The sequence below is a fragment of the Stegastes partitus genome, unplaced genomic scaffold (assembly GCF_000690725.1).
Source record: "Stegastes partitus isolate 25-593 unplaced genomic scaffold, Stegastes_partitus-1.0.2 Scaffold129, whole genome shotgun sequence".
In the NCBI taxonomy this organism is placed as follows: Eukaryota; Metazoa; Chordata; class Actinopteri; family Pomacentridae; genus Stegastes; species Stegastes partitus.
Genome location: NW_007577860.1, coordinates 703,590 through 720,204, shown reverse-complemented (window position 1 = coordinate 720,204; position 16,615 = coordinate 703,590). Strand labels below are relative to the sequence as shown.

The 16,615-nt window shown below is 46.5% G+C and overlaps 1 protein-coding gene across 1 annotated transcript in view; it reads right to left on the bottom strand.

The window, feature by feature from the left end:
* The window catches only part of utrn (utrophin), a 221,798-nt gene that overhangs the window by 15,919 nt on the left and 189,264 nt on the right, over positions 1–16,615 (bottom strand). The window contains 4 exon segments of the mRNA XM_008278665.1: positions 7,357–7,422; positions 9,517–9,582; positions 10,033–10,071; positions 16,230–16,366. Of these exon segments, the coding sequence (XP_008276887.1) occupies positions 7,357–7,422; positions 9,517–9,582; positions 10,033–10,071; positions 16,230–16,366 (308 nt within the window).

Sequence of the window (16,615 nt, the reverse complement as noted above, 5' to 3'; positions counted from 1 at the left end):
TGATTGTGATTGTGATGGAGGAAGGCTTGGTGCCTACAGAGAAACGTGAGACTGGGTGTGAGTGCTGCCTGCTGGGGCCTGAGACGGGCGTCCTGCACAAAGCCAGTGACCAATGAGGCAGCAGCACAATGTGGCCGGCATGGAGGACCCAATGGGGACCACAGGGGGCAGAGCCGACACAAACCACCTGCTCTGAAACCCAGGGAGAAGGGGAAGTGGTGTGAAAGGACTGCAGGCCCAGGCAGAGACCCGGAGAAGAAAGCGATGACGGGAAGGAGCATCAGCGTGGTAGAAGAATTCAATGTGAATAATGGTGATGAGCGAGGCTGTTAGCTCGCTGTAGCTGCGACGCGCTGTGGATATGAGTGCGGTGCTCGGTGAGGGTGAGCCGAGGAGACGCCTGAGGGGACTTCAACAGTTTCTACCCAACAACAATAGGCGCCGGGCCTGATGCCATAGCTAACATATCACAAAGCCAGCAGCTCCTCGCAAGCTGAACAGTACTATCAGCTGAGCTCAGAAAGAAGCAGCGAGAGATAAAGACACAGGGAAGGAGGAGAAAGAGGAACAAGGAAATCAGGAACACCAGCCAAGACGAAGGGAGAGACTGAAAGAAGGCCAAAGGCAGCAATCTTCTATTCTCCCCCTCTAGTGACAACAGCTTGCTTTGCTCTTTGCAAAGTCCAGCAACTTCTACATGGACTGGAGCTTCAACAAAGTCCGCCGGCGTTTAGCTCTGTGCAGGGTTTCATTTGTATGTTGCCTGGTCCCAGAGGTAAAACATGATTAGTCTGCAACTAAAAATGATGAAAGTAAGAAAGGAGGAGGACAGCGCAGGATGAAAGGTGCTGCAACAAGGACAGAGCTGCAGAAATTAAAGGCAGAGCAGCAGGAATAAAGGGCAAAATATGAAAGACAAGAAAACGGCTCGGCACAGGGGACAGACTGGAAGGCCAGAGATAAGCAACACAAAGCCTGGAAACAAAAAAACATTTAAAAATGGAAGTGAGGAGTCTTGTTGGTCGGTGACGTCCTGAGGCGGCCATGACAGCACCGTGCTTTGGCTGGAGGTCCGACAGAACCGGCCACCGACGCCTCATTAAGGATTCCCCTTCAGATAAAAGCAGCGCAGAACAAAACAACAACAGCACCGGAACCACCAAACACACACACTCTCACACTCACACACACAGACACACACACTCACACACACACACTCTCACACTCACACTCACACACACAGACACACACACAGACACACTCACACTCTAACTACTGATGTTGCTGCACAGCTGGCAGTGATCCACTGTGGGTTCTGACCGTCTGCATCAAAGTTCTCAGCAATCTGTGCTCCAGTCACTCTTCTGTGGGCTGAACAAAACCCTGACTCCTCACATGCATCCCTGAGCTTCCAGCGATCGTGACCTCTTTGCCATTTCACTATCTGTCCTTCACAATAATCGCCATTATCAGTCGGGCCCTAATTGTGCAGCCGTAGCGAATAGCTAATGAAAGGAATAAATCGAGCTCGTAGCCGTCCGTGTACGCTGAAGACAAAAAGCTTTTATCCCTGAGCAGCTGAGCAGCACAAGCTCAGAGTGCACGTGTCTTCAAGAAACAGACTTCAGTTTTAAATTCAACCTTTCATGTATTTGGTTTAAATTATAGGCACCAGTGATAAAAGAGTCATAAAACAAACGTTGCATGTTTTGAACCTTTCTGCTCTCACACTGCTTTGGTCTTCAGCAGCCTCTCCTCACATTCATTCTCATGGTCGTCATGCACTCATTACTTTACATGTTTTTACAAGAATCTCAGTTTTTCTAATGTTTCAGACAATTCTGACACACACACACACACACACACACACACNCTAACTACTGATGTTGCTGCACAGCTGGCAGTGAGTCTAAATCGATGTTTGCAGGATTTAAATGATCAGAAAAGACGAGCTGAAAGCCAAACATGCATGTAATTGGTGAACGCACTCATGCATGTTCACGATGCATGTGTTCATGTGTTCATGTTGTTAGTGTTAGTGTCATGTGTTCATGTGTTCATGTGTTCATGTTTGCATGTGTTCATGTTTGCATGTGTTCATGTGTTCATCATGTGTTCATGTTTGCATGTGTTCATGCGTTCATGCTGCTCCCTCCCAGAGTCCCACCACGTGGGATCATTTCTGAGTGTGTGTCCTCACAGACAAGCAGATGGAGTGGAGTGATGAACAACGAGGCTGTAGGCAGAACAGAGGGCATCTTACAAAAAGAGAAGAAAGAAATGATAAACTAAAAACAAAAGCTTGAACAGGAAGAGAAAGGCGAGTTAATTCTTTGCTGGGAAGCCGTGGCGTTGGGCTTGTGATGAGCTGCAGCTGAGTGGGATGCTTCCCTTCAGCTCCTGTGTAGAACAACAGCAGCACTCCTCCATGAGAGCTCAGCGCTGCAGCAGCACCACAACAAACGCTGAAAACATTCATTTACAGCACAGTAAAGGCCCTGGGGCTGCTTTTAGGCTCATGTCTGGACCGGCCGGTATGCTGGACCTTTGTTCAGAACAGTCTGTCCACAGCTTCCATTATTCAATATGATAACACTGCAGATTTTTAATTTTTATATAAAAGTCTTCATTTCAAGGGAAAAAAACATTTTGAACGATGAGACTGTAACGTTTTCACATGTGTCTCACCACAAGGCGCTGCCGCTGGTCGTATCTACGATAGCTGAGCAGGCAGGTTTGTGTGGAAGCTGTAGAATCAGAACCGTGATGGTGGGATACTCTCAAACGTAAAAACTGCAAAAAACATGTGCTTAGTGCCAAACGTACAGCAGGCGAACTATCCACACGTCTGAATCACTGCAATGGAAAGTGAACCTGGTGTTTGTGGTTCTACTCTTCACACGGTGCTGGATGTGGAGACCACGCAGGAGCTTCTGCCATTCAAAATCAGATTAGTCTTGGGCGCAGAGAGAGACAACTAGAATCACTGCAAAGGTGAAGCCAACGTGATGAAATGACAGGAACTTCTTGAACCAGGAAGCCGGAGAAACAGGTGAAGAAATAATCTGACGTTGTCATCCAGAATGGATCCGTCTTCATGATGCCACTGCTTCAGTGTGTATCAAATATTAACAGGGATCACTACAAAGATCAGGTTCTCCTGAATAGTGATCAACATATCCTCGCTGTGATGTGGTGATGTCTATCCAGTGACTGAAGTCCGTAGATATGAACATGTCTCTATATCACCACATGTATGCAATGAGGAGGTCAGCAGCATTCAAACAAGAGTGAAGCCTTCAGAGAAGGACGCACAGCTACAGGCTGGTTGTACCAACTACTACATTTGATGTCAATGAAAGAAAACTCTTTTTTTGTTGAACAAACAACTGACGTAGTTGGAAAGGAGCGATGTGTGCAGCACCTCACAGCAACAAGTATCTGGAGAGCGACTCAGCCGAGCAGGAGGCAGGTGAATGTGGACCAGAGCCGGTCTCTGAGGGTGAGGCCACGTTTCTGACACAGCACGCCTCCACGTTGACCGATATTATTTTTAGGAAATGAAGCTGGCTCTAATGATTCCTGTAGTACCAAGGACCAATTTAATCCACAAAAGACTCCAGCGTTATTTAGCTCGTAGCCAAAAGTTCAATATGTGAGGACAACAGAGAAAATGGATTCAGGTCATTTCCTTGTCGATTAGTGATACTGGTCAGGCTGCAGTAAATAAACGTTAATGTCTCAGACCCAGATGTTCTCCATTCACAGCCTGCTTATTAATTTAATGCTCAACAGTGACTAAAACAGGCTTTTATGCATCAGAAATAGACATAATTAAATAATATGCCTCGCAATATGAGTCTTTTTTTTCTTGAAATCTAAATGAGCGATTGCTATTTTGTGCTCTGTGCTGAAGAAGACGAGGCCTTCATGATGCAGCAGCTCCAGTGATCCACAGAACATCTGGTGCTTTCCTTTATGTGCACGTTTACATCAGGCTGCTGGTTTATAGCAGAAAGCAAACATCAGAGAAAAGATTCTGACGTCAAAATGACTGAAAGCCCAACAACTGCCATTATGTTCTAAATGTTTTGCGTCTCTGCTGGTAAACCCATTAGCCTTCATCACACCGTCATCTTCCTCACCTCATTAGGCTGTGCACGCTTCTGTGTCGAGCGTCAGTGTTGTTTTCAGAGCTGGCAAAGATAATGGCTTCTTCTCTTAAATAAGCCACAGTGCAGGCGGCACAGAGCGAGCGAGGAGGAGAAGTGATGATGTGTTTGTCCCACATTACAAAAGCTTTTAGGAGGAAAATAAATCCGTCTGTTCCCACCTCCTCCTGCTCACCAACACCTTTGTCTTTCTGTTTCTCTGTCTTCCTACTGATCAGCTGAAATGAGAGCTTTCTTCAACTGAAGACTTCCTGCTTTTAAAGCTGCCGCTCTGAGCATCAAGGTGAACTCAAGGTGAGGTGTTGTGCTCGTGATGCCAGGTAGGGATGCAACCCTCAGCACAGTAAAGCTCCATGCTTCACTGGATCTGCACTGAACATTCCCAGAGGTCTTCGCCGTCTTCCCACTGCTGTGCTGTAAATACTTCTTTATGAGAGAACTCCCCTTTTAAAAGTCCTAGAACTATATCCCTTCTTCACATGGAGAACCTCTCTGCTGTCTCACACCTGTAAAGGAACTGCTACCTACTGAGGAGACCAGTGGAGCTTTTGCATCTTCTAGTGACCTGTTTATAGAGACCTCTCTGTCCACTAGTCACTGTGACATCCAGGTGATGCCAGGGCCTTGTGCTTCTGACTATCCTCCACCAGCGATGTGCTTATCTGATGACTGCATTGCCTCTCACACAGAAAACCACACAAGGCTCTGGTGGATGCTGCTGAAGGCTGGCTGGACCTACACATAGCAGCTTGTTACAGACTGGGCTGCAGCACTCTGTCAGTGGGATTATTTCTGTGGTGTCAGAGTTGTGGAGAATGCAGAACTTCCTACTGAAGGAAAGCTTGTACAAATGAAAGCATCTCTGAAGTCCCCGGTACCTACAGTACCTCTGTCACAGCTCAGGCAGGAACAATGTTTGATGAAACAGGATGGGCAAGTCCAAAGCATGTCTGGCTTAAATTTCAAAATGGAGGGAACATTTACGAACTGTAAATGGGCGTGGCCTGTATCGTTCTCTTCAGTACCGTCCATTGAATTCTGAGACACTAAAATCCTTCTTCTAGGATCATAGTTTCACCATCACTGCCATGTTTGAGTATGTGAGGCGGTGAAGAATGGCCAACTATCTACCAATGTAAAGCTCTGGATTTAAATGACATCATTCCTGTGTAGTGCTATTTATTGATCCTTGACAGTCATTCTGGTACACTTGATCATGCATTGGCTTCATAGCACCAGAGTTAATAAAACTGCTTAGAAATGGTTTCAGAGTTCCTTCATGGACGGCCAGCAGCGTGTGGTTGGAAATAGTAAATCTGATGTTGTGCAAATTGCAAAAGGTGTCCCACAGGGTTCAATCCTGGGGCCCGTTCTCATCGTATGGATGATCTTGTTTCTTCATAGCTGATCATTTTTTGTGGCTAAACGCTGTACATTTGGCTGTTAAATCCCTTTGCTGATTTACAAGTTGGATTTAGTAACCATAAACTAGTTCTTAATGCAGACTAAACTAAATTCAACAAAGCTACCATGTGGCCAAAGTGGTGCGCATGTGCAGAAGGGAAATGGGTTTCTGTAATGCTGATAAAAGACGTTTCCGTTTGCTGACCGAGACGACTTCAATCAGTCGTACATTAAGGTGACATTTTATACGTGCACGCTTCAGCCCAGACACCCGGACGCTGTTTATTACGCTGCACTACGATTTACTACCGGCCATAATTATAACTCACTGCGAGCTGTGTACTGAGGTCGGGAGCCCGCCCTCTTCGTACGGCCCTGATTCAAAGCGCTCAGATGATAAGATGAGGCTGCTGGCTGTTCTCACTGAGCTGGGAAATCCTGTTTTACTCACTGCGTAGCTGCAACCTGGAATAACACGCAGAACAACTTAAAGCTCGACTCATCTCTATCCTTAAGGCAATTTAAATCTTTAATTTCATTTTATTTCACTTACATCTAATCTTGTTTAAGTTGATTGATTCGCCTCCAGTTTAATTGCTGTAATTATTCTTATGGTTTTATTCATCTTTTTATTTGCCTTTTATTACCATTTTTATTTGTGTTTTACTCTTTTTATCTTGCTATCGATGTCAGACCTCAGTGTATTTCCCAGTTGAAATAAAAGTCGAAAAAGAAAATCTTTGGACTCCTTGCATGCACAAATCCATTCCACACATGCACACATCCACATCCTACAGCATCCTGTCTCTCTGTCTAACTGACCATCTGTGATTTGGAGAATTTTGGAGATCTACAAGTGTCTCATCAAAACAGGCTGACAACAAAAATGAATTCTCTCCAAAGACAAGCAGCGGCAGGCGTGTGGTTTCTGTCTGGACACACGCGTGTCCGTGAGCTCAGAGGTTCATCTGAGCCTCCACAGCTCGTTCCCTGATTCGGATCTTGGCCGGGGAAAGGGGCCGACACGTCCTTTAACTCGAATGGCCTCCACAGAACACACACATGCTTCAACACACCGCCCAGAGCTTCATCGCTCTGCTCCTCATCAGCTTGCCCTTTTGTTTTGTGATTTCTTTTTCATGGTTTGCCATGTTGTCGTCTCCTCTGATCAAAGATAGCGTTGTTGTTGTTATCAGACCTCCTGAAAGCAGTCAGTCTCACTCTAATCCAGCTACACCTCATTGTCTTCTCCCCTTCAGTTCATGTTCTTCTGCTCTCTCAAAACCTTCCTCATTTCGTTCACACTCTCTCCTCATTTCTTCCAGGAACATGGAAAACTTAGTCACTTCTGTCTGGTTTCTCTCCACTTGAGCCAGGCAGGGCGAGGTGTCAGTAGGCAGAATAGCATTACACACAAACCAGAAGATCAACAGCAGGACGCCAGTTATCTGGGTTTTGCTGCTCATCTGACTTTGGTAAAACTGAAGACATCAGCCAATATTACGTAGAAGGTGAGAATTCAGCTGCAGTGGGCGAGTATGAAGTGTATGGAGCACAACGTCTTCGTCTTCTACACAATCTGCTTCGTACACAGTTCACTTTTGTGCAGCTTCTAAATGACACATGTAGAACAGAGTGAGTTTGAATAAATATCTTATTTTTAAGCTTGGATTTGTTTCGGTCAGCCTTGATGAACAGCGCAGACTGTGACTGACCCTGTGAATGTGCGGGGCAGGTTTTGGACTTCAGAGGGTGAAACAGTGTAAAACGACCAACTCACATGCTTCCCGTGGCCGAGCTGCTGTCTGTGGGCAGAGAGCCGTTGGAACGCTCCATCTGAGCCAACCTGAGGATCAAACGGCCATCAGTGAGAATCAAAGCATTCAGAAGCTGTCAATATCTCATTAAAACATGAGTCACACACGAATGAACATCTGAAGCGTGCAGTGATGCCTCCAAACACATGAACTGACCAAAGTTATGAGAAAAGGAATAACTTCTGCAGTTTCCAAACAATTCTATGTCCTGGTTTATACATGCAACACCTTTACTGTGTGTTGTCTAATGCATGTGCAGCACATGTGGATGTGGGGAAACATGCTCATGCTCATGGTTCCTCACATCAAAGCCTGTAGTCACTAAACTCCCACACTGCTTATAATCCCAAGTATGACAGCATATGAATGGATGGAGAAGCTATAATTCCAAAGTCAAGTCTCATAAGCGTGTGCATTTCTTTATGCATATCCATAAGCTGCAACATCTCTCTAGTGCCAGCGTCTGTGTTCCAGCTGAAATCCTAGTTCACGGCTTCGTGTCTGTGTCATTGTTGAAAAAACTATGCAGCCAGAAAACGGAGTGAAAGTTAATGGTGTATGTCCAGGGGAAGGGTACGGGCCAGCCAGAGCATCACAAGACTTTCATGATTAAAGCCTCGTGTGGACCAACACAGCGGGCTGCGCTTCAACACAAGAACCTTTGTACACTTTGGAGAAGATCTGAGCTGATTATAAATCAATTAAAGGGGAGAGATGGGATTAATGTGTGTATATTTATTGATCTTGACATTTACTGTCATCTAAAAATAAAACCTGACAGGATTTCAGGCCCAGCGCAGCACAACATGAGCTTGGTGATGATGGTAATGATGGGCTGCAGCTCACACACTGAGCGCATGGGCGTGTTGATGCACACAGCCAGAGCGTCTGAAGCAGGCGGCCGAAAACAGCCGATCTGTTGCTACTCTGATCTCAGCAGCAGATCCATAAAGTCAGCAGCCAAAGTGGTGGGAGGCTGCCTGTCTGTCTTCTGCCTTCACTACCAAGCAGACTTCGACAGTCGTCTACATTTGATGTATGCGAACACCATTCGTCGCGAAACAAAAAGCAGACAGTCGACATTAAAACTAGTATTTGATGATTCTTGCTGTTTGCCCTTCACTGGCAGCAAAAAGAAAATCTGCTAAATGATGCTGCGATAACAGCATCCTTCCCTGTAATCAGGTTTTATATCAACAGTGTTCTTCATCTGGAACGACTGTGTAAATGATTGATGCGGATGATGACGATGAACGTTCACACTGTAATGATTGTGATCAGCTGTTCTGGTGCTCTTTGGGCAGAAACTCGAGAAAAACAAAACTTTTTCTGGTCTCATTTACAAGCAGAATCTTTCAAAGTGACAGAAACGACGGCAGAATGCACATTTCTCTCTTTTCATTCTCTTTATTTCCTATTTTTGTAATGTCTCGGCTCAATAGAGCAAGTTCAGTTTCCCAAAACAAGCAACAGGATTCTCTGCTGGCAGAATGTTTGTTTTGAGCCTACAGTGTCATTAGAGACGTGTTTCACTGTAATGACAATAAACAGAGAAAGAAAAGGAAGCCGTCCCATTACTGAGAGTGTCTGCAGCACGCAGGCATCTCATGATACTGAAGGACGTTATTGGCTTTCATTCAATTTCGTTTCCATTTACTGCAAATCACATACCTGCATACATTCTACATTTCTATTGATCACTTAATAAAAACGCATTATACAACGTTTTCCCTCGCTAGTAACTGCTGCTTGCCATTTAGTCCAAGCTTTAATTTTACAGAGATTTGATCTGGTTGCCAGATTTGCATTCGTTGCTGTCCATGCCAGAGTTGCTTGGGTTGCATTTGAGAAGCAGGGAGCTGCAACCTTTCGTACACAATGACATTCTTGGAAAATGATCTGCAACAGCAACGAGTCTTTATTCAAAGCAAACTAAATGAAACATGCAAACACGTGTCCAACTACTCAGACATGAGCTTTTCATTGTGTAATGACGCTCTGAGCCGTTTCTTAATGTGCAGTATCTACATGCAGTCAGCAGCTCTTGTATGTGCGCTTTGTGGCCTCTGACATGGCGCGATGCTGATGGCGGGATGCTGATGGCGGGATGCGGCGGTGCGTACCTGCTGGCATACTGCTCTATCCTGGAATGGGTGTCATCATGAGAGAGCTGAGGTGACTGGGACAGCCTGGAAATGAATGAGGTAATGGAGACGAATGAGAGTCGGCATGCTCACACACCTCATCAACACACACATGCACACACACACTCGTCCCCTCACAACATCACCTAGAAAACACATCAGATGATCCTAGAAAGAGAAACAGGAGAACAGGATGATCTACGGAGCGGTTGGATGGGTTCTGACAGCCCTGCTGGGATGAGCGACTGAATGCTAGTCGGATGAGGGAAGAGGGGTGAGGGGTGAGGGGTGAGGGCGAGGAGACAGTAGGGAGTGTTTCTGGTCGCATGTTCAGCCAGTGGATCAGGCAGGCAGGCAGGCAGGCAGCATGCAGCGCAGTCACAGCGTTGTTGGAGGACGGGTGGAGGAGGTAGGAGGGAGGCGAGTGAGGAGAGGAGGAGCACAGAAGGTGTTTAGAGGCATTCCAGTGTTACTGCTGGTGGCGTAGATACTCACTCATACTGCTCCGGACACATGCTGATGAGGGTGACGGGACTGCAAGAGAATCAGGGGCAGGGAGGGAAGGAGTGGGAGCAAAGGTACCACAAAACATTTTAGGGTCAAAACCACTCAGTGGGTCAGAACAAAAACAGCAGGTGGAGGAAAAAATGGAAGGAAAAGGGTGTCCAGCTGATGGACTGCTGGACTGGACACACAGGAGACGCATTAAAACAGCCGCCATGTGGTTCAGATAGTCCCCTGATCCGATCTGAAGAACCGGAATCAGGGAGGATCAAGGCATTTTTTGTGACTGATGTGTATCCACCCGGGCCGAAGGCCATCCTCTGTTTGCGTCCGCTGTCATACAGGGAGAGCACGGCTTGTTGGAGAAAGCTACAGGTTTTTAACAGGTTTTTGACAGTCAGCAGCCATCAATCAATAACAGATGAACCAGCAGCAAAAACAGGGCACCGTGTGGACTTTCGTCCCATAACATCAGCCATGAAGGCGGTTCTGGTCCATGTGCTGGTGGGACACAGGATGGCTCTGGTCCAAGCACATCCCAGCTTGTCTGAACATGATTTGTGTTGTGAAGCACCACTAAGTCTCTGTCATGGTGCCCAGCGCTAGCTCCACCCCACCATGTTCTCTACTGGCCACACGGACCTGCCAGTGGTGGCTCCTCCTCCTCAAGCCGCTACAGGATTAAACAGAGACTCCACCTGGTGGAAGCTAATCAAAACTACAGCTAATCGACCAAACTTTTATTTCACGGGTTTTCTTCATCTTTTAGAGTTTGTGGAGCCACTTCCTGTCCTCTCCACAATACATCCACACATCCTGCTTGGCTCTGCAGGAGCTTTACAGCAATGTTTGTGATCACCTACGTAACGCTACGGAACAGTTTGGATGCAGAAATTAATTGTCTTAACGCATTGCAGAGCGATTCAGCTGTTATTGTACTTTAATAACTTTAATACACTTGAAGTTTGTATGATCTAAGAAAATGGCATTGGGCCGAGAGTAAATATGAAGTGAGTGTGTAGGAGCAGTGGATGGGGACGTCCCTACCACCTCTAGTCATCTAAACATCTGCTTCCAAACAGACTCGTGACGTGTGTGAAAATTTGTGGGTCAGTGAATTTTGAGGCTTAAAATGTGGAAGTGGATGCGTCACTGTGCTGTAATGTCTGCTGGAGCGTGTGTGAAGGTTCACACACATGAAAAGTGATTCTGCTGCTGTCACACATATTTCAGAAAATCGGTTTTACACTTCCTCCTACATACAGGATGTGATGGCCCAAATTCATTCTCTGTCTCATTTATGTCCTGTAGGAGTTACAGAAATAGCGTGACAAAAACAAGACGGTACAGTAGAACCTATTTCCAGGTTCATCTGCTACTGGCTGCAGTGCCGTATGTTTTATATAAGGAGACGTACAGAACAGCGAAACAAGCCCGCAGAACCGGTCACCAATAAAATACAACCAAGCAGGCAGAGTTCCTGGGTTGTGGTGAATCGTGATAATTGCTGCTATTCTCAGAGACGCAGAGGAACAACTCCTCTTTGTAAACAAATGGGACACTTTCTTATCTAGAAAGAGCAAAGAGCGGTTCTGCTCTCACAGAGGACGCCGGTTAGGAATCGGTAAGATCATAGTTGAGGATGACATTGTTTCGCCTCGCGCCTTTGTTCCCACATTAAAGCAGAGAAACTCAGAGGGAGACGGGAGGCATGGCGCTTATGTTTCTCGCAGCGGGGCGTCCAATGTAGGCACGCTTCTGTAGCCGCGAGGAGAATTCAAATTATAACAGCAGATTCAGACATAAGAGAGAAAACAGATCAGGGTCGGCAAGGCAGGCTGAGCTAACTTCTCAGAGCCACAACTGCAGCATCTCACGTGCCCTCGCCCACAGGTTTGCCAGGAGGTGCAGCCGGTGGGTTCATTTTGTCTTTCAGGGGATGATTTTTTTATCTTGACGAAGGCTGAAGGCTTTGTAGAGTTTAGATGGTCACCAACATGTGTCTGACTTGGTGCTGGTGCTAAACGTGTGAACAGGCTGCTTTCAGGTGAGACTGTTTGCTGCTCTGTTCTTCCTGCTGAAGGCCACCACGACAGGTTCCTCTGCAGTCTGCCTTCTGGTCTGCATGAGCACACATGGGCAAAGCCAAACTTAACTAACACACTACCAAAGTACAATGGCAGCATTTTAATAAATACTTCAAACACCTTGGTGTCGTCAGTAAACATCCCCTCACAGCTATCCAACCCGTGTGGAGGGCACGGAGAAGCTGGCTCAGATACTGCCGCCGGTTTCAGCTCTTGGATTGCTGCGCTTCCCGTCGGCTACTTTTGGAAACCTGGAACTGCTGACTGAGGAGAATCTGAAGGAACCGCTCAGGAAAGTCTGCTGTCATCGCTTTGTGTATTAGTCTGTTTCTCCACACCTCCACCTGTCTGACCAACAACCTGTATGCCAGTGAGTCATACAGACAGATCCACACTACGGCATTTATATCTTATCGTTATCTGAGTGGAGACAGAGGAGTGCTCCTGACTCTGGACTAAACACGGCACATGTAGGCAGGCGACAAATCGAAGGACTCACAACAAATATGAGGCCAGTTAAATAGTATTAATAAAAAGTGACTCCTCCGTCTGCAGCTTCACCAGATCCTAACCCAACACTGACTTTGAAATGTTAATCTGGATTCATATCCTAGTGAAGGTGTGAACAGGGCGTCCCAGTGCTACATCTGATTTATTTAATAATGTCTTCACCTTTGACTCACATCAAAACGCTGCCCCTCCCGACCAGTCCCAGTTCTACTGGTCTGTAGGTGGCATCCCCTTCAGCCAGTTTACAGGAGGCACATGTGAGCTCCAGTGAAGGTACGGAGTCTATTGTCAGAACCCCTGTGAGTCCTCTGGACCCCTCTGGACCCCTGTGAGTCCTCTGGACCCCTCTGAACCCCTCTGAGTCCTCTGGACCCCTCTGGACCCCTCTGAGTCCTCTGTACCCGCTTCTGGTTCTGCTCTTGCTGCATTTCTAACCAGTGTGGGCTCGTTTATCCCTGAACCATGTCATCCTGGACCTGTATGGAAACAGCACCGCCGTGGCTAGAAGTCATTGATTTTTCTTTATTTACAAAAATGAAAAAGAAGCTGGATTCACCTGCCCTCAGGTGTCAGCAGCGCTGGATCACACTGAGCAGCAAAGACATGTTTAACTGCTTAGTCTCTGTTGGTCGGAGCAGAATCCCGCACAGCTACTTGGTCGGTCTTTGTTTTTTAAAGAATCTGATAAAAACAATGGAAACGTCCTGATGTTCAGGTCCGTTTTGGTTAATTCAGCACATCACAGACGGTTAGTTCAAGGACTGTTGGAAAGTTAAAGGTCGGACGGTTTTCTGTGTGGTCAGATCCTGTATCTGTGGTGAACAGTGGAACGCTGGTGGTTTGATTTTAAGACAACATGTCTTTTAAGGCCACGGGCAGGTTTGTGTTCAGAGGGTGAACGCACAGCTTTACAGCATATCCAGCAGCAGAGCGCCCCCAGTGGACAGTCTGCAAACAGCTACGAGAGCCACTTTCACTTCAAACTAATCTGCAAAGTGTGTACACGTATCTACATACGCAAAAACTACTACTGTAATAAAGTCTAAGTGCAAAAACTACTTTTGTGGCCCGCTGCTATCTGTCACCAAGCTGCTCCTCCTTTGTTTGACCAGGACTACAAGGAAATGATTCTGTCTTATTATTCTGTCAAGACTTTATTTCAGAAACAAAAAACGACTTAACAAGTAGTTTTTAAATTCCCGTTCAAGGCCATTAACCTCTCTGCGAGGCCTAATGCTGCAGAGATTAGCCTCCTCTGTCTGCTTATGGAGCATAACAAGCAAAAACCAACAGTGAGTGGGACACCATCAGAATTATCAAATATAGCTGTGACGAATCAAAAATCCGATCTGCCGTGAAATGAAGCAAAGATGTGAGTGGGAGGCGAGAGTAGGTGGCGTTTTGCTCTCTCCAAGGTGGAGAGAAACAGAGTGGGTGGAATTAAAAAAAAGAACTGATGTGAGGAGAGAGAGACAGCGAGGAGTGCATTAGGGAGGGCAATTATTCAGCAGACAATCTCATTTTCTCTTCTGCTGCTACACTACTTTAAAAATTACAACTTTTTAGAAGTTCTCTTTGTTAAGATGATCAATGGAGCCTGACAGCGCAATAAAAAGCTTTGGGCTGATACTTTAAATATGAAGTCTCTTATTACAGTTCAAACTGTAAGCAAAGCAACGGAAACTCGTACACGCCCCACGTCAGCTGGACTTTATTTGATTTGTACTGGACGGCACATAATGCATACGGTAGACATATTTGGTAGTTTGAGTCGTCGTTACTCTGCTGCAACAAGCATGGCTGTACCGTTGTGCTGTCTACCTAATACGTATATCTCTTGTTGGTAAGCAGGAGCTTAGCCTTGTTCCAATTACAGAAAAGCCCATTTCAATTTAGGGCACAACGGTAATTTTAGTTGCACAGCGATTGCAGAAGCCATTAAACTCTGGCAACACAGCGCTAAAATGAATGTAAGCACTTCTTAACCCTGATTGTATGTTTGAAGCAGATCTTATAGAGCTCAAACTGCAGGTAAGCGCTTCTTCATAGCGTACACAAAGCTGTGGCAGCCCACAGCTCACAGCACAACCCTAATGTTGTACAGGGACAGGAGAATGATGACCATGAAATAGCCCCAAATCTCTCCAAGTCTCCATTCCCTTCTGCGATATTTTAAAAAGATCTCTGTGTTTCGCCACAATTTCTCCACCTTTCAGAGCCATTTATCAGGCAGGCAGCTCTGCAGGAGTCATTTCTCAGAGAGGAAGGGAAGTGAGAGTGGGGCGAGATGGGAGGTGAAGAGGAGGACGAACAGGGATGGGAGGGATGAAAGCAGCAACCGATCCATCTGAGCAGTGACTGTGTGCAGCTGGAAGTAGGAAAACATCCAGTGTGAGAGAACAGGTGAGTCACCAGGTGTGCACACATGAACATCTCTGAGCCGTTGGTGCTTTAAAGATGCAGAACGACATTGTTCAGCAGTGAGCGAGCGAGAGACGTCAGAGAGCAGCACTCGGAGGGAATGAGGGACGGCGTCTTCCACAAAAATACTGACTGGCAGAGAAAAGTTGACAACGGAGAGATAAAATGTGGAAGAAACACAACGAGGAGTAACAAAGTGTGACAGTCTCTGAGTCCAGAGGTAAACGGGCTGGTACTGGAACAGGGCCGCGGGCCACACACACTCATGGGGAGGATGAGGAGGCTGTCTGAGGCATCTGCATAATGTGGCTCCAGCTAAACGGCGCTCCAGGGGGATTTAAGGCTGCCAGCTGAAGGGACATAAATCAGATGTAGTCGCTGGGCCCAGAGCTGCAACCCAAGATCTACAGCGCAGCGACGGCACCTGGACCAAGAGGTAAATAAACACATCAGCCGAGTGGGACATGAACAGTGTCCAGTATGGTCCAGAACCTGTGACCTCATGCCTTTCATGACAGACAGAGAGAGACTCCAACCTGAGATCCAGCTTAAGGCCATCCGTCAACTCTACATGTCAGAGTCACGCTGTGGGGAACGACTGAGCCTGTAAAAGAGCCGTATAACATCCTGAGAGACAAAGACAGGACGTTGTTACTGCACTGATCTCAGCCTGAAACAGCTGCAGATGCTACAAACTGGGGCGGAGGTTCAGAAGACGCGCAGAGTGTTGGTTCTGCTGCAAGGTTCTGAACATCACAGACGTGAAATACTTGGAGTATGTTTCAAACTCTGAATGTTCTGGCTTGCAGACTGTCTCGGACCCAGGATGTGTTCCCACAGAGCAGAAGGCCGTCAGCTGCATGCTGAGCTACCTGCGGGACAACGCTAGCACATGTTGGTCCAGGTTTTATCATTTTTTGTACAATAAATAATTAAAGAAAATACTTCTTTTAATGATTCATGGCATGATGCTGCTGTTATCCTGATTTCTCTCTGCTTCTAGCCGTGCTGGTGCTGCTTCCATAGAGCTGCAGGACCTCATATGGCAGAAAAAACGATGAGTAGAAATGAAACAGGAGCAAAAAAACCCACCAAGAAACTGCCTGGAGTTCAGAGGGCTGACAAACAGCAGCTTTGTACCGCAGCCAGTCATACTTCAGGGTTACTTACGTTTCCATGTTGTCGCCCTCTAACACCGTCTGGACCGGCAGGTAGCCGAGCCGCGGGTGCTTGGCAAAGTACTTCTTAGATCGGAATTTGTTCTTCAGCACTTTGGTGAAATCGCGCATGTCCTCACCTGATGTGGTCTACGAGAGAGGAGAAGGGTTCGTATGTTATCTATGGCACAGCATACGTGAGCTTATGCACTTCCAGTCTCCTGTGCACACATAACCAGCGACAGCACTGCATGGAGTCACAATGTGTTTGCTAATTAGATACTTAACGAAGGTGTTCCTCTTGCAGAAGTGGTTTCTGCCATGCAAGCAAACAGCAAATTACCACAAGAGTCGCACCAGAGGGAGAGAAAATCCCTTCATAGAGGATTCAGACACACA